At 35.5% G+C, this 23,904-nt stretch overlaps 2 protein-coding genes across 3 annotated transcripts; one reads left to right on the plus strand and one right to left on the minus strand.

Annotated features, from left to right (window-relative positions):
• Positions 1-795: 795 nt before the first annotated feature.
• On the minus strand, positions 796-14,234 carry LOC147402310 (mitochondrial Rho GTPase 1-like). 2 transcript variants are annotated; one of them, XM_086443920.1, is made up of 15 exons: positions 14,040-14,234; positions 13,683-13,902; positions 13,450-13,582; positions 13,213-13,359; positions 12,411-12,587; positions 12,016-12,267; positions 10,834-10,902; positions 7,966-8,021; positions 7,235-7,316; positions 5,319-5,530; positions 5,067-5,136; positions 3,943-4,055; positions 2,129-2,279; positions 1,747-1,933; positions 796-1,113 (listed from the first exon to the last, which is right to left on the minus strand). In XM_086443920.1, the coding sequence occupies exons 2-15, from the start codon at positions 13,895-13,897 to the stop codon at positions 1,040-1,042; spliced, it is 1,938 nt and encodes a 645-aa protein (XP_086300046.1). In that variant the 5' UTR covers positions 13,898-13,902; positions 14,040-14,234; the 3' UTR covers positions 796-1,039. The 2 variants fall into 2 exon arrangements, with proteins under 2 accessions (XP_086300046.1, XP_086300047.1); XM_086443921.1 differs by having other exon boundaries at positions 13,990-14,234.
• Positions 14,235-16,787: 2,553 nt separating this feature from the next.
• LOC147402311 (peroxisomal adenine nucleotide carrier 1-like) lies at positions 16,788-23,515 on the plus strand. Its single transcript, XM_086443924.1, has 5 exons — positions 16,788-17,083; positions 21,244-21,475; positions 21,753-21,899; positions 22,573-22,733; positions 23,031-23,515. The coding sequence occupies exons 1-5, from the start codon at positions 16,941-16,943 to the stop codon at positions 23,308-23,310; spliced, it is 963 nt and encodes a 320-aa protein (XP_086300050.1). The 5' UTR covers positions 16,788-16,940; the 3' UTR covers positions 23,311-23,515.
• Positions 23,516-23,904: the final 389 nt, after the last annotated feature.

The raw sequence follows: 23,904 nt of genomic DNA on the forward strand, positions 1-23,904 counted from the left end.
TTCGATATTTTCTAAACTTTTGAGAACTGTTTTGTTTTGGAAAATGCTGGAATGACAAAATCGGAGGCACAAAAGTGACCAAAAATAAATAAATAAAGATGTGGGGCACATAACCGTAGATGCTTCTTACTCGTATCTCGCAAAAAAGCATCTCCAGTAATGTGTGCGACACCACATCATTTTTGTCACCTTTGTGTCACCCAGCACATCTCGTTTTGTTTTTTTTTTTAAATATAAAAGCTTTTTTAACATCGTTTGTTGTTTTTTTTTTATATGATCTAAGAGTCTACTTGCTGAGAAAAAAAATAAAGAGCGCAAGACAACCCACGATGATAAGCATGGTTTCAGTAAATGTGGGGTACTTAAGTCCTGAAATAATAAAAACATCTCTCATAAAAATAATAAATATTTTAATGACGTTTACAACTTTAATAATAAATACTCATCTCAACTTTTAGGGACCACGCAGGGAATCAATTTTCAAAGAGAGATGATTTCCTTGGCCATGGAAAATCAAACTGTGTTGCAAAATAAATTACACCAATTGATTGCACCGATAAAATGTCAAAAACAGTTGGTTCTTATATCTATATTTACCATTTAAAGGTCTCGTTTATGGAAATCTAACAAAGATTTAAACAAACAACTGGTTTTGTTTACAGTAACCAAACCAATTTTCAAATTCTGGTCAGATAGTGTGTTTCGTCTGATTTTTAAAACACTTAAAAGGCTGTTTTTATGACCATTATAACACTTAAAATTAGTAAAACAAGTTTTTAAAATACAATAAGAGAATTTTAAGCAGAAAAGGAAGAAAATAAATAAAAGAAAAATGTTGTAGATGTGAATTTAAAGAAGGGACAACCTACTGATCTACGAAAATTGTGAAAGCTCCTTGTACAGCTTCCCTTCCAAGAACAACTAACAAGATAGATTGAGAGGTAGAGATCCAAAAATCAATGAACCTCAAATGCAAACAACCAGTTTCAAGTAGTTGATGTGATGCAATCAACCTGCCAAATAATGGTAATTCCTTTATTTAGCTGGAGTTGTTCTTCCTTGCGGCATACACACGATAAGCTGCCAGTCCCACAATTGCGACTGCTGCACCAACTGTTTTTGGGAAATAGAAACTCAGTTGAGAAAATAGAAATTAAACCAAAAGAAAAACTAGAAAGAATGAATACTAATTCATGCGTTGTATAGCTTCAACAGGCATGCTTCAATTGTAATTCAAATTGGGAGAATCAAATTGGTAATTTAATAGAAACAAAAATCTCATTACAATGATGATACAAAGAACACTCTTAAAAGGTCACAAAATGTGGAAATGGTGATCCAATCTATTGTCTTGTTTAATACCATTTCCACTGTCTGTCTTGAATTTTCCATGGATCGTGGGTTTGCCACGAAGTCGTTCTGTGGTACATTTGAAATGACCAAAGAGTCGTGATTTCTGACTCACGCCCCCATACACTTCCTGACATGCCATGGGTTACAACCATAGTTTGTTTTCCCTCGGATACACAACTGTACATCACCATAAATATGTGTAGTTAAGTATACCGAGGAAAATAATCTATGGTTCTAGCACATGCCACTTCAGAGAGCGTGTGTCAGAGGGGGGGGGTCAGAAAACCAATACACATGACCAAAAGCTTCGTTTGTTGAGCTTGTTTCAACTATGCTCGACGCAACAGTTTTAAGGTGCCTAAAGACTGAAAAAGGAAAGTTTAGAAAACGAACCTGAAACAAACATGAGAGAGCGATGAACAAGATGGCGATACTGCTTGCGATTTCTGCCAGCTTCAGTTTCAGGAATGCTCAAGTGGGGGTGCTCTGCCGCAGTGATAACCCTACGGAAAACACTATTGAGATCCCCTAACTTCATGCTGACAGGAATGGGTGCTTCTATTCCCATATCCTGACTGACCTACAACAGCACAAATGCAATAAAAGTGACAAACATTGGTTACAAAATGACTGCAGAGTAAAAAAGTATTGAAACTGATAATTTGGCATGGTTCATAGTTATCGGTGTGGATCGGTGAAGGACGAGTATTTGTAGTGCAACAAGTAAACGGTTATGTTGATGATTAAGAAAGGTGCAACCCAAGTAAGTAAATACCCTTGTTGAATCGTGTATGGCCATTGGATATGGATCAAGGTCGTCCTTGGCTGCAACAATTAGGCAAGGAACCTCAAAACCACTGTCCTCTACGTGACTAGCAACTTCCACAAGCAATTCTGTTGCTCTTTTCCACGAATTTTCGTCAGAACTGCAAATTCAAAAAAGTTTGTATATTACTGAAGGAAATTCGCAGAGGGAAAAAAAATACTAGAAATTTTAATTTATTGTCATAATGGGAATGAAAAATATCAATGTAATATATCAAGTGGCAATACAACATTGAAAAAAAAAAACTCACTTGCATCTATACTCTCACCACATCTATTTTTATGTACTTTCTTCAAATACGAAATCAAGGACACTAATTTAGAGAATAGCAATAGCAGTAGGTTGATGCATGACGCAACAGAAAATATTTAAAATGTGTGACTTATGATTTTGTGAACCCATGAGTAGAAATAAACTGCCAATGATTGGCATCAGTGTTTCAAGAAGCCTGATGAGGCCTTTTGGCTCCGTGAGTCAGTCAGCCGAAAACTTTTCTAGAATAAATGAAAGCTCTAAAATTCATTAACATATAAGCAAATCAATCAATTATGGAAATAAAGATATACATAAGGAAATAAGTAAGGAGTCCTTTTTTTATGATTTTTACCATAAGCACACTTGACACTTATCTCGGGGTATACTTTTTTTATTGGTAAAGAAATTTTAGCAAAAAGCAAATCCTAACAAGCACACACGGACAATAACTAATGATAGAGAGGATCAATAGACTAGGCCAACCCACAAGATGAGTAACAAACCAACATCAATCAAGCAGAGCAGTCTGAAGAAAAACACAACTGAAACAGCAACGCCAATCTCAACCAATAACAACATTAGGAATAAAAAAGCACAAATATTTAGCACCAAGGCCTCATTGATGGTCTTCCTCATCGAAATTTCAGCCATAGAAGCCCCAAATCAACCTTCCTCTCTTGGAAAATGCCCAAGCAAGCTAATCCTCAAAGAGGTCATGGACAATCAAATATGGCATTGAGGTAATGAATATGGAGGAATTCTGCTGATTTTCAATCGACTTGCTCAGAAGGCATATATTCAACAAATAGATACCCTTGTGCATCAAAATGATTTATGTAAAAATCTTATCCAACGATCACAATCCAAGCATAGAAGGTAAAAATCTTATCCAACGATCACAATCCAAGCATAGAAGGTTACCTTCAAAGGGATAGGTGTTCGCCCAACCTTCTCAGCTAGAACAGTTTGAAGGACCTTCCGGGTGAGTTCCCAATAAAACAAGCTCACCGAGAAGTAACCATTCTGAGATCATTTCCACTCCCTCTTAGATGGTTCAGATATAGAATTGATTGATTTTATCAAGGGTCACCAACTCAGAAATCTCAAGGTGGAAATTTAGAACATAAGCTAATTATTATGTGATGTCTTACTGGATCCATTACTTCTTTGTTATATTGTCATACCAGGTTAGAAGACAAAGAATATTCAGCAAGTACAGAAGAACAATCTATGATAATTGAAAAATAAAATCTTGTGCAAGTGTTTCTCAATTTAACATCATTTCCGTGGTTCTTTATAAACACGTAGCATTTAATATTTGGTCAAATAAATTTGCATCCTCAAAGATATGCAAAGGTGCATAGTCAGAAACTAACTAGAATTCTAGTTAATTTCAAAAAGTCAGTTCGACTAGTTATAAATAATAACAAGCATAATAATAATAAAAGGATCTCACAGACAAATTTCACAAAACAAAATGGAATTGTAACTCAATTACGAGCTAATACCTGTCATGTACAAATATGGCTACGTCACAAGCAGCCAAAGACTCTTTGTTAGAAAGAAGATGTTTAACTCCATCTTCTGGTACCTCTCGCAACACAAGGGTCTTCTTAGTTCCCTTAAAAACAACAGATCATATATTTAGTCAAAGAACTTACATCACCTTCAAAAGTCAAGAAATTGAAATGGACTTCTAAATTTTGGCACCAAAAGAGAAAGGTAAATGTTAACAACATTGGTAATGCAACAGTATACTATACACAAACATCGTAAATGCAAAGAAAATTTCACAGTGGACTTGAAGTTTCAATTCTGTAACTACTTCCTTCTCATGCCCCAGCTGTTACAAATGAAGAGTATTAATGGAATCAAGAGAGAAATCAACATCAATATGTCTGGGATCCATAAAACCAGAACTCAAATCCTAAAACAGATGTGATTGTGCCCAAACCATCTCAGATGATTTGACAGTTCACATGAATCTATTAATAACATATCTTCGGCTCTTTATACATTTTCCACATCAAATAATACCACCTAATCAACCAGAAAACCTGATCTTGGGTGTGCGTCTCTCCATATATCTGATTTTCTAACTCAGTGTGACAATCATTTTTTGCTTCAAATCATCTAGCTTCTGATTTTCTTGTTTTTTTTTTGTTTTATACTCTAAAATCAAACCTTCTATAATGTAGCCAACTTTATCCTAGTTTACAACCCATTTGAGCCGTAATTTCAGATCTCTTTTAAATATATTCCCACTCAGACCTACTTGGTACACTGTAACAATTTGTAAATTAGCAAAATTTATGATGCAAAACTTTGTGCCAGCTCTGTGAATTTTTTGCTTTAGGAAACTTTGCCAATTTTTGCAGCGATTTTTATTTCAGTTAAGTTCTGCAGAAATTTTTAGCAATTTTTCTTTGAGAGAGACTGCGATTCACAATGCTCTGCCAGATTAGAAGGTCCCACCTCCATGAGGTGGTAGTCTGTGTGTGGTGGTGATACCATAGACATGAGATCAAAACCCCACCTTCACATGCTTAAACCTATAAAAAATAAAAACGGAAAAAAAAAATGTTCTACCAGGTTATAAGTGGTTCATCGAGCTTCTTCTCATAGAACTTACCCCAATCTGCTCAACAATGTTTGCTGCAAAACGCTCATTTGTAGTAGAAGTATAACTTTCATGGAAGGGCCTGCATTTGGAATTACCAACAATAAATGCCATAGAATCAATTAAGCGGAGGACAAAAAGGGAAAAAAGAAAAAAAATAAGAAAACTGTCCTTGATTGAGGCTATGGATGAAAAATGAAATTTGAGAGTATGAATTAAATCATCAATAGGTTGACTGGACTAAATGCTCAGCAACTATTATACCTTCCGAGGAATGAATTCAACAATGCCGACTTTCCAGCTCTTTTAGGTCCAAAGACAAAGCACTGGAAAACATTTCTTTCAGATTGTTGCTTCTTGCGGTCTACCCTTCTTCGCCTGGTTATACGGAGCGCTGAAGCAGGATCACCCACATAGCCAATGTAGATCAAATTAGCCAGACTCTTAGCCGGTTCTAGTAGTGTCATGAGGGCCCACTGCAGCACATGTATTTTTTGAGAAAGTCTATACACACATAACCTTACAAGAAAGAAAAACATAAGTAGTTCATATCAAAAAATCGTTAATAGATGGAAAGTGCTTGCTAAAATGAAGAGGTGCTTAACAAAAAGCCATTTTAAAGCAATAATAGTAATTCAAAATGTTTATTACCTACATAGATATTGAGCAATATAAACTTGAACCTCACATTGGAAATTTAAATTCAAATAAAAGTTACAAGACAGATCACCTTTTGCACCAAAAAGCAAAATATTGTCACTAAAGGAACTAGACGATGCCTAAGCAATATGGCTCCTTCAAGTGAGGTCACCTCATCAATTTTCACTTATTTCATAATAATTATAAATTAAGTAACTTGATTATGAATTATTCATCAATTACCACGAAAATGTATATATCTTCATATAATTTTTCTTTAGTTATGAAGAGTGAGTGATAAAGAATGGCACGAGACTGAAGCAGCAATAGGGGGGAAAAGAGAGGATCTTTCCTGTGTTGCATAGGTCTCCTCATCAAGAACAGAAAAGAAATAGAGGCATTGAGGCGGCTTTTTTTTTCTTTGCTGCATAACCACCCCCCCTCGTTGAGAGAGAGAGAGAGAGTTGCTGGTTGATGGTTTTTGGATGAATAATGAGGACAAATGAGGGTCTGGTTCCTGGCTTCTTACTGTGTAGGAGAAGAAATTGGGATGCAATCTAAAAAGAAAAGGGTAACTAACTACACCTCAAATAAATAACTTATTTTGAAATGTGGGGGTGCAATAAGTAACAATTGGGGTGCCAATAGCAACTCTCTTAAAGAATTCACAGGATATTTTTTTAATATCATTTGTTTAGATGGGAAGTTAGAAAAAAGGTTGAGGCAGGTCCTCTCAACCTTCTCTTCCTTTTGTTTCCTTAAATTTCAACCCATCAAAACAAAAAATAAAATAAATAGAATAGAAATTAAAATTTGCATGGAACACCTCGGTCAATGCTTCAACACCTAATGATATATCCATAGGCAAGCAAGTAGTGGTGGCATCCACCATAGGGGCTGCCCTAGGCACTAGTAATGCCGGTAAAGCGAGGACAGCAACCTAGGAGAATCTTTAACTACACTAAAACAAACATGAAAAATAAGACCCCCTCCCTCCCCAAGGAAAGAGATGTAAGGCCAGCAATAAGGATCCCTTTCCTCCACCCACCAATAAAAGTGAAGGACCTGGTCTTTGACGACTTATTCATGTTTAAGCTTATTAGGTCAAGATTAAGGTAGAAGAAAAAAAACAACACTTAGTCATTGACTATTTTCCCTTACAAGATGAATATGAATATCGAGAAAGTACCAATCTCAAGTAATTTTTTCCGAAAGTGGTAACAAATCATAAATACAGCCGATGGTACAAACGACCAGAAGATGCTATGCTTAAAACAATGGATACAAATATTACAATAAGATTGTCATCAAGCATCCAGTGTTAATCCTCGTAAAATATTAATCTCAAGAGAATTGTTCCAATAAATTTCACAAATCATGCATGGAATTCAATTGGAAATTTAAAAAAACTATACACATATATATGTTATACAAACACTACCACAAGATCAATATGAAGTAAAATATTAGGGAAAGTTGATGTGCTGTTGCAACACCATCAAGGGCTTAAACAAACAAGCATGAACGATGGATATACACACCTTTGAAAGGAATCCATCAAGAGATAATCCCCCTAATGCAGTCTTCTCCGCTGCATCCATGTAAGGAGCTTCATTCCAAGGACTGTAGTTCAAAATATAACATAAAATGCATATGATAAATTATTCTAATGAAATATATTTCAGGTTGCCATGAGCAAAGCTTGTGAAATTGAGCAAACGAGTTACGCATGTAAAGCATTAGACTGAGTGTGTGGATTACAGTGAGAACAAGAAATAGTCACAATGAACATGCAAATTACAGTCCTTGAGAATGCAATTAGTCGTTCAAATTTGTCTTATGAAAATATCATTGCAGCTCAATTTACACGACATCACATTGAATATGTAAGCACATTGATATTATATTCCAAGGCTTTGATCCGTAGTGCTAAGGCTTTTATTGTGCAAAATCAACAGTTGAACCAATGGACATGGTAGAACTGCATTTGGGATCAAACTTCATTATGAAGTTATGGGAAAAAATTATGGAACAACGGCTACGACAACAAACAAAGATATCATATAACAAATTAGGTTTATGGTAGAGAGGTCAACCATAAAGGCAATCTTTCCCCTTAGACAAATGAGAGTAGTTTAGAGAAAAAGGAAATGACATGTAGGAAACATGCTAACAATCACTGATTCTTACAGAAAAATAAGAGAGCATATCATGCAGTAAATTGAAGGAAACATGCCAATAATCACTGATTCTTACAGAAAAGCAAATTCACCTTTCTGGTGCAGTTGAGAAAAGATCATCAAGCTCAGCAGGTCGTAGGGCCTTATCCTAGTACACACAAGCTCCAAAAAATCAGAATCTCAAGAAACTATGGATTAGCTAGCACACAAGAATTACAGTAAGCTAAATCTAAATGAGTATTACCTATGAGGGAAAAAAGTGTTAAAAAATCTAAATGAGTATCGTAATTGTTCAGCAATTAAGACTAGGACTCGGAGGGTTATTAGCACAATTAAACAATAGTCTCAGGAGAAAAAGTGAACTCAGTGTCCTAAACGAAATGAGTTACTGCAATTCATGTGCCTTAATGTATAAATATTGCTAGTTTAATAAATATATCATACACATGTCAGTTATGAGCCAAATAGTGAGCTGGGTGACCTCTTGATTTACCCTGTTGCATGTTAGGAAACTTCCATGGATTGGGTGGGGCATGCAACTGTATGGACTAGTCCTATCAAAGGGATGTGAGATACCCTGTGTTACAAAAGAAAAAGGAAAAAGAGTAGAAGGAGTCTCACCTTGTGTTACTGGATTTGCTAAAATTGTACCAAACCGCAAACCAGAACAAACTGAACCAGTTTGAGGTTCAGTTCATGGTGGGCTCATCAACATCAACAAACCTGACAAACCCCCATGTTTAGGTGCATTTTAGAGATGACCCAACGTTTGGTCAATATTAAAGATAGCCCTCCTTTTGGAAATCCCAAGATTTGATCCATATTAAAGATACACCCCTTCATTTTCAAATTGATGAGATACCTGCTTGACCTGAGTCTTCTTCTATGAGATTAACATAAATGACTTAAATATCCTCTATGGGTTTGTCCAAGAGTGGCGAACCGCGAACCTGAATTTGAACCGAATGAAGTAACGAACCAACTAAAATAGGTCTCACCACACAAAACGAAACTAGTACATGAAGAAAGCAACTTTCACAATTCATTCTATTTCATTCCTCCATAAAAATAAAGAGATTGCATCTATTTATAAAGACATGTCATTAAAATCCAAGACCAAGTAAAAAGGTCTTAATCCTACAAACTTGCTAGTCAAGCAACTATTGAAATCCTAACTCAAACTATTGACTACTTGATATAATCTTTGACTAACAAGAATCTTAGTTACTAACCCTAACAAACCAATTATGGGACTCCGAAGATTCTAGTCAATTAACATAGAGAACTCTTTTTAACTCCAAAAAATTTATTAAAAAATAGTAAAATGGAAATGTACTATAAATAATAAGTTCATGCTTTTCTATGAATAGTAAAAGAACATTATCTATGGAAAATAGGAAATCACATAATCTTAGTTTGAAACATCCCATAATTCCTATTAATGGACCGGACTTCTTGCCTTGTTAGATTGCTGCAATGAGCTCTAGAATGGCCTAAGATTGAAACCTATCCAGCTTAGTGATGCAGGACAACCTAGATTTGTTCTATTATAAGGTTGATTTACTTTGGGAAAGGTGGTGGAAAGACTAATTGGGTGGTGATGAAGAAAAAATAAAAATTATAGAAGGGTTTTCAAGAAAAAGATTTCAAAAATCCCAATTGACTGTATGTTGAAAGATTAATTTCAAGGTCTTACAATTAGGAAAATTATTTGAATATTCAACAAACCCAACAATAATAATTTTCCAAAGAGAAAAGCTAAATTGGCATAATGGGGAAGGGCTTAGGGTATTTAATCTAACATAGAAGATAAAGAAAAGGAGATGAAGAATAAGAAAACAATATAAAACGTAGAAGAGTTACATTGAAATTGCACCAAGGGTTCTTGGCATCACACCAAGATGGCCTCACACCATATCCAATCACTAGAGAAACCTCAAAAAGATGATTGTAAATTTTCTTTTTATTCCAGAAAATTTGTGTGAAATCAATTACAATACCCATATATATGCTAAAATATTAAACTCAAAGCTCTAATCCTAACATGACTTAAACATTAACGTTTTTGACCTTGAGAACGTGTAAAGTTGATACTCTATCAATATTTTGGTCATAACTTTCTTAGAACTCATCGTAATCACAAAATCTTGGGCTCTTTGGATAGGTAACTCAATAAGCTTTCAAATCACACAAAAATCAACCTAATATAATAAGTTTTAACTCGTCAAAATAAGACCTAAAGAAAAATGATATGAATAGTACTCAAACCAAACTCCTAAAATAACCATAAGACATCTAAAAACTAAAAATAACTAATCCTAACAAAATAAAAATGGTAAACATAAAAAAATAACTCTGGACCCAAACAAATAACAACATAAATAATTACAAAATTTCCCTTGGAATCCGTGATTATTGGCTTGATTTGCATCCTGCATTACTCAGGATTCTCAAGATTTCATATTGGTCTTAAACCTGATTAAGAGGTCCAAAAGAGCCAGAGAAATGTAAACTTTTTAGGGTTATATAGTTCCTATATCAATATGCAAATAACAAGCAACTTTAAAAAAAAAAATATCAATTCCCCTTGAATATGAGTAAGTTAAACTGTACATAACCAGGTGCAAAGGGATATGACTTAGAACCAGTTCCTTATATAGACCCATTGTGACTATATACTCACCCATACCAACTGGCTTCGCACTAGTTAATATTCCCAAACAAATAAAGAACGATTATTGAAGACATTTAAGCATGGTGGAAGAAAAATGATTCTAAAAATGATAGTACACGATAAAATGAGAAAAAAGGAAATTTTTGATAAGGCATGAATGTACATACAGATATCCTAACTGTAGATATCACCAACATAAACTAATTAGGATATCGGATTGCAATAACAACTAAAAATTTGCACACTTTTGACATCATAGAAGAGGAATAAGGGAAGGAAAGCATACACCATCAAGGTCGAACAAACTGAAGATCCCCTTCAAGAAGTCTACAGCTTCATTTGTTAATTCCACACACTATAAAATGAAAGTACAAGTGTTAGTATTTCAAACAAAACAGTGGACACTTGGAAGTTGTTTGATTAGCAAGTTCAATAATACAGGGAATACAAATAGATAAAACAATTCCACTACAACAAGAACGAAGGACAAGGCACACTAAATTGATTAATCTAAGCATACATCTGATATAGGGCTGCAAACCAGGGCAGCTCAAAAGGGTAGTATTTGAAAATATGGTGCACGAAACTAAGTGCTTTCACAACCACCATCAACATAGTGCACATGATAGCAGCTCGGTACCTTAACATGATAGGCACCCATACAAACATTCCCAGCAAGCGACAAATGGATCCTTTTTCTCTACCATTTACTATAAGTCTTGAAGCCCAAAAGAAATCAAACAAACAGCTTATTTGCTTGTGACTAGCAAGTTAAACGTAAGCATAGGTTAAATGTTGCATCCATAGCACCATGCCTTACGGCCTGTTTGGACAAGAACAAGTCTATATAGGACGGATGTAAAAGGGAGGAAAATATTAGAGGAAAAAAATGTTGCCCTTAAAATAACACCAACATTATTTTGAGGAGGTTTTGCAGGCTTCATAATGTATAAACGGTAAACAAAAGGGGGTGAAGGTGCCAACTTCCTAAATTCGTTAAAGTCTATGAGTGTTCATACCACGACCGGGTTCAAAACCAGTCTTGGCAGCTTCACCCACTAATTACTAACCACTAATTCGCTTATTTATCAACAAAAAAAATAAATGATAAAAAATGGGAGTCATCCAAATGCATGAAATCTCAAGACTCAATTCCACGCATTAAGAAGATAACGCAACTGCAAATTGAGTTTTGTGAAAATAGTCCCTTTCTCCAACTTCTAATGCTCAATTTACCTTTTCGTGTCAGAAATCATATTCTAAATAGAAGGCTTGAATTAATGAAACACTGCATACAATGATTTTTCAAGAATCTTAAAGATCTTACAACAGAAACTTTTGAGTAACTATCCCATCGTTTTCAAGTAAATAGGATCAATATTAAGCTCGGGCTGCAATGAAAGCTCCATGATATTTCGAACGAAATTATAGCTATAAAGAATTAGTGGCAGCTCAACTAAAGAGATACCTGATCAGGAGCTCGTTTAAATGAAACTGGAATAAGATTATCCCGAAGTTTAATATCATTATCATATCCGAATTTCCTCAAGACAGTCCATGTTGTTTCAAGACGCCCCTTTTCTATAAATAGTGCATGGAGAAAAAGGAACCCTGTCAAGGTAAGACCACGATCATTAACCCCTTCGGACAGCTTCTCTTGAACAACCCTCTTAACACCCACTATTTCAGAAGGCTGTAGTGGAGCATTAAAGCATTTGACCTGTTTACAAGCAATATGCGTTCATTTCAAAGTTTAATCTACAGAAATGCGGATTTAATACGTCACTCTGCTACTAAACCCACACTTTGGGACAAAATCAAACCCACAATTCAAAAATTATCATCGAAAGAAAAATAACAAACCTGAAAATCATTCAACTCTGCATCACTGAGAGCACCATCCCTGTCTTGATCACAAAGAATAAATATCCTTTTTAACGCCCTCACACATCGAGGCTTCAGAGTCTGTGTTTCTTGATCAAACAGTGGAGCTGTTGGATGAAGGACTGCCTTTTGAGCGTAATAGAAAACCTCAGGGACCTGAATGGGCAGAAAACTTAACCTTTTAATTTCTGACATAATAGCAAATATACTCTAATACACAGTCACCAAACCCAAAAGCAGTAAGAATACAAAACTAAAAAGAACCCACCATTCTACAACTCCATAGTACCATAATGCATGACATTTTAAAATTCTTTTGAATAGAAGGTGACATGCGCAAACACACATGTATCAAAAGGGCTTATTTATAATTTAAAATATTGAATAAAGGGTCTTTGAAGATTACTAAGGAAAATGATATTTTTGTAATTGTCAAAACTATCCACCGTGATTATGGGTCATGGGTTGCGATTTTCTTAAATTTTGACCAAAATGAATTATATTAAAGGTGGGGGCATTTGTAGGATCCAAACTTTGGTGTCAAACCACTTGGACTCCACCTTCTCTCATTATAATAGTAAAGATAATCAATAATATATACTAAATTTTTTGGACAAGAATAGAAATTAAAATGTAAGAAATTAAAGGATAAAACCTAGAATTATGAATTATTTACATATACACACAAGTACTGAACTATATATATATATATATATATATATGTATGAGAATTATAACCACATCAAATCCATAAAAGAATTTAAATTTGAATACAATATACCTGAATCCGATTACGAGCTGAGCATTCTATACAAGTCTCGATCTCCCGAAATTGTTGCATTATTGGCGACATTACCAGCTCAAGGCTCACCTGTGTATCTTCCCGCGCATCCAGCTTGCAACCAACCACAACAACCGGCACCTTAACCTACTCATCAACAACAACAAAATGAAAATGTAATAGAAATTTTTGCAGTAAATACGAATTTGAATCAAATTTTGGTAAAAAATGTAAAACCTCTAGTCTCCGAAGTTCTGGAAGCCAGAACGTGCTCAGCCGATCAAGCGTCGTAGGCTGATCGCAGGCATAAGTTATTACAACAGCATCTGCAAGCCTTAATTCTTGTGCGAGCTTACTTCTACTTTCCAAGCTAGAAAAAAATCAAAAATTGAAATTAATAGGACTTTTTAAATTTGAATACGAAAAAAAAACATTGAAAATTTATAAGCAAATATAATAGACGATTATACTTGGAAGAGGTATCGATGATTGTAACAGGTACGCGATCCGGATAAAAATCGGCGGGTAATCGAGTAGGTGGCAACACAGGTGGAACATTTTGTGGAAACGTTTCGGCTGCAGCTGTTACAATCAAGCTCGATTTTCCAGTCCCATGGTCTCCAACCACAACTACGCGAACGTCTGTTCGCTCTCCTGAGCTTGATTTTCCAGAAGAATTCGCCATTAAGACTGCAAAATAATAAAAAAATATTAATAATAATAATAATACAGAAAAATCTTAGATTCAATCTAAAATTTAGAATCACGAAAACAAACCAGATCTGTCGAATTTCAGACAAAATGAAGAGAAAACGCTAAGTTCTTACGGAGGAAATTGGGGATACTGAAAACCCTAGTTTCAGGAACTTCAAGAGAGGCGGCTGGTTTATAGATAAGTTTGACGAAGCCGTCGAAACCCTATTTCCAGACTCGGAGATCGTGGCCACTTATGCTTGGGGAAGAAGCTTTGAATTGAACTGGAAAGTTACGAAAGGGCCTTTCTGCTTTCGGCCTTCCTCGTATATAATTTTATTTTTGTCTATATTTTTATTTAATTGCTCATTTTATTTTATTTTAGTACTTTTAATTTGGGTAATATTTAGGTACCCCCCAGGTCTTGGTGAAATTTATAGGTACCCCTAGGTTTATATTAGCTGATGGTATGCCTCAATTGACTATGGTCTTCCTCTAATAGCAAATGATCAAAATGCCCTCATCTTCAAAAAAAATTGCAAAACCCATCCTTTAAAACTCATGATCTAAGATCATTAGGGGAGGAAAAAAAAAGTGGTAATTTAGACCTGCCCTTCCATGGTTTTAAAACTCGGTTCACTTCTTGTCTCGTCCATGCCCAATGTCAAGTTGTCTCGAACGAGTCATCTCGTCTTGTTCGACAATGAGACAATAATTTTAAACAATTTAAAAAATCTGAAAAAATTATGAGAACCCTCTTCAATAATTTTAAATAATAATTTTATCAAACTCCTTTGTTTTCTATTCCACTTGGCTGAGAAGAGGAGAAAAAATCAATTTGGGGTGAAAATGATTGGGTTTGAAGATGAAAGATGATACATCTCGTTTGTCTTGGATATCTTGGACCAAATTTGCGATATCTCGTCCAAGACGTATCGTTCATCTCTCGAGATTCCACAAAATCCAAAAAACACGCTCATCTATGTTGTTGTTGGGTAATATTGAAACGACTCATGCGATACATCTCAATCTCATACGAGTTTTGAAACATGACCCCTTCATTTCATCAATATTAGGGATATCCATGTGTTTTCAAACCAATGACATACACCCTTACCTAAAATTTTTACGAGATATTAATATAAAATGACCTAAATGTCTTTATCTTCACCCTCTAGCCAAAACTCCACGACTTCTTCTCCCCCAAAAACCTATCATCTTTATGTTACTAAGCTCTAGGGCAATCTATTTTAAATTAATTTGACGTGTTCATATATTTTAAAATATCATTGATTTTTCTACACACAAATTCATCCTTCTCTTTGTTTTGTATCCCTAACTTATTCTTAAAATTTTAATGTTAAAGGAAATGGATTCTTGAGGTTGAAGGTTAGGTACAAATATTTTCATTTACAATTTGTAACTTTAAATAAAATTAGATAGATCTATTCAATCTCATCTGCAATGTCTTGTACATGTCTTCAAATTTTCACTTGGAATTCCATTGATTCGTTACTCCGAAAATCCTAACTTGATCTTGAGATTTGAATGTTGGGAATACAACTTTTAAGATTGAAAAAAAAAATTGGTAAAAAACTTTACCTTAAGGTTGAAGGTGACTAGTTTTAAGTGAGAAAATCATGTAGTTTAGAGTTTAGTTCATTTGCATAGATGACCAGTAATGAAAGGGGCATGTCATCAATTTTGAAGGAATGAGAGTATCTCTGGTATTGTCTTGGTTGTGAAAGGGTGTGTTTGAATCACCCGAACAAATTTACCCTCATTTTCAACCTCAATATTATATTTAAGGGTGCCGATGGTCAATTCCAGAGGTATCTAGAATCGGCACCATAATATTTACCAGTTCTAGTTCTAATAAGTTCTGACTTTAATACTAAAATTAGTAGACTTGAAACCACCAAAAATCATAGATACCCATCAGTCATTTTTCTTAATAAATGGATAAGATAAGAAAACATCGTGAAAGATAGTAGTATTTCATCTCCTTTGCATGAAAGTTTTTTTAAACACCAAATTCACGAAGATACATAATCTTGCCATACTCGATTTTTTTGTTCATCTTATCCATTTATGAAGAACCGAAATCGATGGGTACTTACATTTTTTAGTGATTCCTATTACAGTTTCACTAATTTTAGAATCGAAATCATAACCAACAAGATATATATATATGATGCTTTGGATTCTAAAAATATTTGGAATTGAGCCCAAACCGGCCCATTGACACCCCTAAATATATGCCCTAGGGGAGACATTTCGATGCCTTAAATACATATTGGGAAAAAAACATTTGAGGGTATTTTTGTGGCCTAAGGACAATGCTATTAATACACTTTAAAAATTGGATTTTGTACCCAAAAAAAAAAAATAGACGTGTTGGCCTATGTTAAAGTTTTGTATCAAAATTGACCTTAAAAATATATTTTTGACCAAAAATACCCCTAGATGCTTGTTCCCAAAGTGTATTTAATGCACATTAACATGTGCCCTTAGGGCAAACTTCATAGACCACACCATCCCAAACCCCCCTCCCCAACAAAAAAATTATAATAAAGTCCTCAATTATTATTTTTATTTATCAAAATACCCTTAAATGCTTATTCTCAAGGCGTATTTATTGCACTTGAACGAGTGCCCTTAGGGCACCAGTTAAGGGCGTATCGAGATGTAAATAAGCAATCTAGGATATTATTGATAAAAAAAATATATTTTAAGGGAATTCAATTTTCAAGGTGTATTTAATGCATCAGAATGTATGCCCTTGGGGCACATGTTAACAAAACCTAAAAAAAAAAAAAGATCTCCGTTAGTCTCCGCCACCTCACCTACCGTTAAGTTAGAGGCGCCTGTCAAAGTTCCCATTCCCATTTCCCAATAACAGTGCCCACTGCCACCTTTTTGTATCTCTCTACGTCACGATCAGTTATTTCCTTCCATTTTCTTTCACCGCTTCTTCGCCTTCTTCACTCACCGAAAAATCCCACATTTGTTCCAACTTTACCACAGAACTCATCATGGCCGTTTATCTGGAATCTATATCAGAGGCGACATCGGGAGCCGTTGGATCATTGCTGAGCACAACCATTCTCTACCCTCTCGATACGTGTAAGACTAAATACCAGGCCGAAGCTCGAGTACAAGGCCAGCAAAGATACAGGTGAGCAATCCTTCTGTTTGATTTAACTTTAGTTTTCTTTGATTATTTGGGATCTTTTTCGTTCTAATTTAAGTTGTTAGATCGTACTTGTGGTACAAATCTTCCCAAGTTTGGACTTATTGTTTGGTATTTTAGAATTGTTATGTTATAAAAGGATGAATTAAATCATTGTTTATGTTTCGAAATTTGATCTTGAAAGACTAGAATTACAAGTGAGGAGTTGTTAATTGTTAGTAGATATTTGGGTGATTGGAAACCGACATCGATAAGTGATAAGTTTATTAGTTAATTTAATAAAATAAGGTTAATGGAATTGAGGTTTTCGTGCTTTATCCTTCAATTAGTACTACTTTCCGCCATTCCTCAACATGGAAATCATATAGAACCTTCTTTTGGAACTCTGCTTTGGTGCAAAAACATCAACATCTCTCACCTTCTTGTTATATAGATGTGAGAAGACTTATTAGATATGGATGGTGATCCTTAGACAAGTATCTACTAAAATGAATTTTTTTTTTTTTTTTTTTGAAGGTATAAGTTGTATTGTATTTATGAAGAAGGAGCAATGGTCGAGATGACCATTACTACAAAGGAGTACAAAATTAGTCATGTGGCTTGCATATAGAGTCCCATCTAAATAATAAATCTTTAGAGAAGATTCCCTTGAATTCCTCAAATAATTTGCAACAACAACAAAAAAATACTAATAATTAGTTCCTAGACCGGTTGTTCATTCCCCTCGAACACTTGGTTGTTTCTCTCCTTCCATGGATCCCAACCATTGTTTCAAAACTCGTCCGAGATTGAGACGTATCACCTCAGTCGTCTTAGTATCACCCAACAACGAGATTGATAGACAGACGTGCTTTTTTGGGGTTTGCGGAATCTCGTGAGATGAATTATACGTCTCGGACGAGATATCGAAAATTTTGGACGAGATATCCTAGACAAACGAGATGTATCAATTTTCATTTCTAAACCCTATCATTTTCACTTGCAAATCAATTTTTTCTTCTCTTCTCAACCAAGTGAACTGGAGAACAAAGGGGTTTGGTAAAAAACTTCATCTTCCACCTCTAACTCAAGATGAAATCGAAGAGGGTTTTCAGAATTTTTTCAGATTTTTTTAAATGGTCTGAAACCATTGTATCATTGCCGAACAAGACGAGATGACTCGTCTGAGACAACTCGGTATCGGGCATGGACGAGACGAGACGTGAATTAGAGTTTTAAAACCATGATCTCAACAGATTGCAAAAAGTGGTAAATGCCAGAGAGACAAGATGAAAAAGAGGATAGGAGGAAGATGGGAGAGAGAGGAAAAATGATTGAGGAAAGAGAAAGGAAGAGAGAAGAGAGTAGAGAAGAGGAAAATGAAGAGAGAAGAGAAAGGCACAACCAACCCTAGTTTATTTTCTAATTTTATTTTGTTTTTTTTTTTACTTATATAAGTAATACATTAACTTATATGTAATAATACAATTAACTCATATGGGGTGAATGAAAATGGATGAGAGAGTGGTCCGGCTAAAAGGGCGTCGAGTTGTGGGGTGTGGAAGGGTATCCTCAGAAGACCTCTATTGTTGAAGAGAAAAGTGAGATGTAAAGTGGGGAGGGGGAGTAAGGTGAGATTTTGGGAGGATTGGTGGTGTGGGAATGGTCCGCTTTAGAACATATTTCCGGATCTTTTTGCTTTGTTGCAGAAGAAGAATCAAGTTATTTCGTGTTTCAGAAGTGTTGATAATGGGGCGATTAATTGGGATTTTGGGTTCAGAAGATCTTTTAATGATTGGAAGGTGGGTAATCTTGGGAGGCTAACTTCTATGTTGGAGAGCATAAGCTTGGAGAGTTCCTCGGAAGATCATAGAGTGTGGGGCACTAGAGATGGAAAATTTACGGTGAAGTCTTTTTATGAGGGTATCGTTCCTAGTACTGCATCGTCTTTTCCTTGCTCTTTTGTCTGGGGGGTAAGGTTCCTCTGAAGATCTCGACTTTTCTTTAGATGGCGGCGTTAGGGAGACTTGCTACTATGGACCAGTTGATTAAAAGGGATTTTATTTAGCCGAATTAGTGTTGCATGTGCAGTTCTCAGGCAGAAACGGTGGACTATTTACTCATTCATTGTCGAGTGGCTCACCTCATTTGGTCGCACTTCTTATCTTTATTTGGTATTGTAGGTTGTTTCCCCAGATCAATTAAGTTGGCTTTAGAGTCTTGGTTGTCGTGGGGTGGTTATTTCTCGTCTTCTAAACAGATTCTTTGGTTCTTGATCCCCTTCGCGGTTTGTTGGGAAATTTGAAAATATTGCAATCAGTGCATTTTTTAGGGGAAAGTGACTACGATGGAAGGATTATTTCTTTCTATTTTGGAGCTTATGTTCTATTGGAGTAAACTTTACAAGGTTTTTAAGGGGGTCTTCTTTGAAGATTTTATTGTGCAATGGGATAGGGTTTGCTCGTTGTCATGAGAGTCTTTTGTTTTGTTTTTTGTTTGCCTTTCCTTTTTATTGGTTTTTTTTCTTTGTTTTGGGTTGGTCTCCTCGACCCCCCTTGAATTTTCTTCTCTTAATAATCTTATCTTTACTGATCAATAAAAAAAAAACCGCATAAGAGAGCCTAAGCTCGGTTTGAGTCACGTTGAATGAGACTTGACTTGACCCCTACCCAACTTATGACCGAGCTCCAAATTCCCAACTCCAACCTAGCCCAATGTATAGAATATCCAGAGCCCAGGTGTTGGCTGATTAAATTGATTGTCTCAAGATTCTGAGTCGCTGGGCTATTCCATTTGGTGAAAAGCCTTCGGTGTTGGATAATTTTTTGTTTGTCCTGTTGTCTGTTGGTTCCTTCAGAAGTTATCTAGTGATATTATTAAGAAAATAAAAATAAGAATAAATAAATTCTTAGTGAAATTTACCTTAGCAACCACCATCAGATATGTTAAAATTGTAATTGTTGGTTAACAGTTGCTTTTGTACTGTATTTGACTGAAGTTATTGTGAAACACAATTGCACCACTGTACCCATCCCACTGACATCTCTCACCATAATATTATCTCTTTCGGCACACCCATTACTAAAATTCATTATTTTGTTCAATGCTACACCTGCTGGGTATGGTGGACATCTCTATAGTGTCATCAAATGAAGCATCTGACTCAGAAACACAAGGCTCAAGGATAGGGTATATCCACGTGAGTATTCGGCTGTGATTTTTTAGGTCGGATTCGTGTTGTTGTAGATCTGTCCATCTTTTGGCAAGGTTGTTCGAATTCGAATCCATTCTTTGCCAACCTTGACACATTGCTTCACTACTTAAAAGTTGAATTTTCCCGTTCAGCTGCCTCGCCAATTGTAAATGTCCTCTTTTGAGTTAGCCCCACAAATCTTTTACCTCCAACAGAAATTATTATGGTTGTCCAAACTTTTGCTTTGCCAATCCATCTTCTATGGCTGTATCCCATGTTATAAGCACCAAATCACGAAGAAAGATTGAAGGCACGATTGCAAGGAATTGGAGCTACATTCCATGATCTTGAGGATGTGTTCTTTTATACTCAATGAACAGTGTTTGACGAACTAGTATCCCTGCCACAATACACCTCATGCACCCTCTATGTACATAGGAAAAGAATCATTAAAAGAAATTCTGAGATCCAAACAGAAGAGATGGGCCTACAACAATCCTATTTTGTCAATTTTTTTTATGAACATGACCAGTTTGCCATTCAACTCTATCATTAGCCCTATCTTTTGACAAAGTCTCAAGGCACGTTTCTCTACATATTTTCTTACTTACTACATCAGTGATCAGTGCCTTTTTTGGCCTTCTTCTCGCCCTTATGGGTCTTCAACGTGCACCAAATTTTCCTTTCTCACTGGTGCCATTATTGGTCAAAGTTTAGAATACTTTTAAAATTCGAATAGGAAATTAGGTTAATAAAGATCTATAATTTATAATGTTTTGATGAATGAAAGTCAACTTTATAGTTGGGTGAGATGCCCCATCACTTGGGTATTGGCTGACCTTTGTTGATCATCGTTACTAAGAGTTAACTCGAATATTCTGAACTATTTTGCCTTATGTAGCAACATATTGATTTAATAAGTAGTTAGCTGTTAAAAAATGATTTATTTAATTTCAATTGCTGTGACTTGTAGGAATCTCTCTGATGTATTATGGGAAGCAATTTCTAGACATCAGGTTCTTTCATTGTACCAAGGGCTAGGAACCAAGAACCTACAATCCTTCATTGCACAATTTGTGTACTTCTATGGTTACAGTTACTTCAAAAGGCATTATATAGTGTGGAGTGGGAAAAAAGCTATTGGAACAAAAGCAAACTTGATTATTGCTGCTGCTGCTGGGGCTTGCACCGTCTTATTGACACATGTAAGTCATCTTTTGTGCAGTCTCATTCACTTATTTGAGACAGTAAGGGCAGCTTCGTGTAGTCAATCCCAAATTTTTGGGACAAGGCCTTGATGATGATGTAATCCTAATTTTTCTTGCATATAGTGCAAAGCTCAGATACTTTGGATTGTTTGATCCATGGTGTTGGAATTGGAATCTGAGTACCATTTTGATGTAGCAAGTCACTGTAGATTCATTTTCTATTTTCAATTTCCTCTGAACTCCAAAATATTCTATATCTGATTTTGCTTTTCAGCCCCTTGATACAGTATCCTCGAGGATGCAAACAAGTGCGTTTGGGAAATCCAAGGGGCTTTGGAAAACCCTTACAGAGAGCAGTTGGAGTGAAGTATATGATGGCCTTGGCATCTCTCTTCTTCTGACCTCCAACCCTGCTATCCAGGTACTCACAATGCATTTTTTTGGACTCCCACATGTGACACATGGCGAGTGATGGGTTGATCTGGGAAACCTGTGAATTATAATTTAATGTTAGGAGGATGGCTTTAAACATCAGGGATTCGATGCAGTTGGTTTATTATGTCAAGTGTGATTTGCTATTGTGACTCATCCCCTCTTTGTGCCATATGTACATATATCCTGTTTATAGACATAACCACTGTTTAGAGAGCTGCCATTGGCACCACAACTTACCTATTACATCTCGACTTCTTAAATTATTTATTGCACACTAATTGAAGATTAAAACACACCATTCAAACATTACAAAAGTTTGGTTCCAATTATTACCTCAACATTACAAAGCATTATAACACATTCAAACAATTTCAACAATTGCTTAAAATTAGATTAGGCTCATATAAAATCCTAAATCTGACAAATGGGAATCTAAACAAGAGAGAGAGAGAGAGAGAGAGAATCTATCGGCACCTCTACTTTTACTTATTCTCAGGCTCTCAGCCATTGACTTCTTTTTCTTTTAATTTTAATTGGAATGTCATAAGTAAATGTTGGGGTGCCAATAGCAGCTCTCACTGTTTATAATACCAATTATAAAGGTAAAATAGGTGTACCTTTTCATGATAAGAAAGCTCATTTGGTATTCCATGCTGTAGTATACTGTATTTGACCAGCTTAAACAAAGATTGCTGAAAGGGCAACAGAGCAACAAAACACATGCAGAGTCATCCCCCGAAGCACTTTCCGCCGCCTTAGCTTTTGTGTTGGGTGCAGTGTCAAAGAGTATCGCAACTGTATTGACGTATCCAGCAATCAGGTATTCAGTCATTTATCACACATTTCTCGTCTTCAGCTTTAGAGGCCGTTTGGATACACATAAAAAAGTAACTTTGTTTTTGTTTTTTCAAACTTAAAAACCTTTTGATAGTTGAAAAGCTTGTTAGGATTAATTTTAGAAAACTTCTTTCAAAAGTAAAAAAATCTTAATTTTTTAAAAAGCAAAAGGAAATCACTTTCTACTTTCTAAAAGTTACTTACTCTCAAAGCTATTTTCTATTCAAATGGGTTCTTAATGTATTGAACAAAAACAAATCAATGTATAATCCATGGACAGGTGTAAAGTCGTGATTCAAGCCGCTGACCCAGATGATGATGAAATGAAGGAAGCTCAACCCAAGTCCCCCAAAACAATGTTGGGCACGCTATACACAATTTGGAAAAGAGAAGGATTATTGGGCTTCTTCAAAGGGGTCCAAGCTCAGATACTGAAGACCGTTCTAAGCTCGGCCTTGCTTTTGATGATCAAAGAGAAGATCACGAAGACTACATGGGTCCTGATACTTGCACTCCACAGGTATCTGATACTCACACGGAGTCTATTAAAGAATGATTGATAGAAACATCGGTAATGTACGAGCATATCCCTTGTTAATAAAGTGTTTCGATTTGGTTTTGACGACCCAAATAAAGATTGTGTGTAGTAGAGGTAATAAGGGTCATCTAGAATTAAAGGTAAGCTTAATTATGGGAAGGAAATTCAAATAGTGTTGACTATGGATGTTTTTGTTAACTATTAATTTGATTTATATGTGTTTATCACTTGAAGAAGTTTGAATCCTCAAGCAGGTCGATCCTTCTCATTTGATCCTCTTGAGAGGATGCCTATCGGAACCTATGTTTTAAAGACCAGTAAACTCGACCTCGGGTGTTCATTAAGTCGAATAAACTTGATGACATGTGAGTTGATCATTAAAATACTAACAAGCCTTTCAAGGAGCTCTAGTAATTCTGAATAGTTGTTTGAACAACGAGTTATATTCTAGAGACCCTTAATATTGGCGTGTTTGGGGCGGGGAAAGACATAACTGATAGTTCTTACTCAAGGCATTATTTATTTATGATAAAAAAGAATAGAAATACGAAAGACTCGTGGTATCCTTTCGAGCTAATGAAATTATCTGTGAACATATCACTAGCTAATGAAATTA

Source organism: Akebia trifoliata, chromosome 5, assembly GCF_017979445.1.
Source record: "Akebia trifoliata isolate Shusen 1 chromosome 5, ASM1797944v1, whole genome shotgun sequence".
Classification (NCBI taxonomy): Eukaryota; Viridiplantae; Streptophyta; class Magnoliopsida; order Ranunculales; family Lardizabalaceae; genus Akebia; species Akebia trifoliata.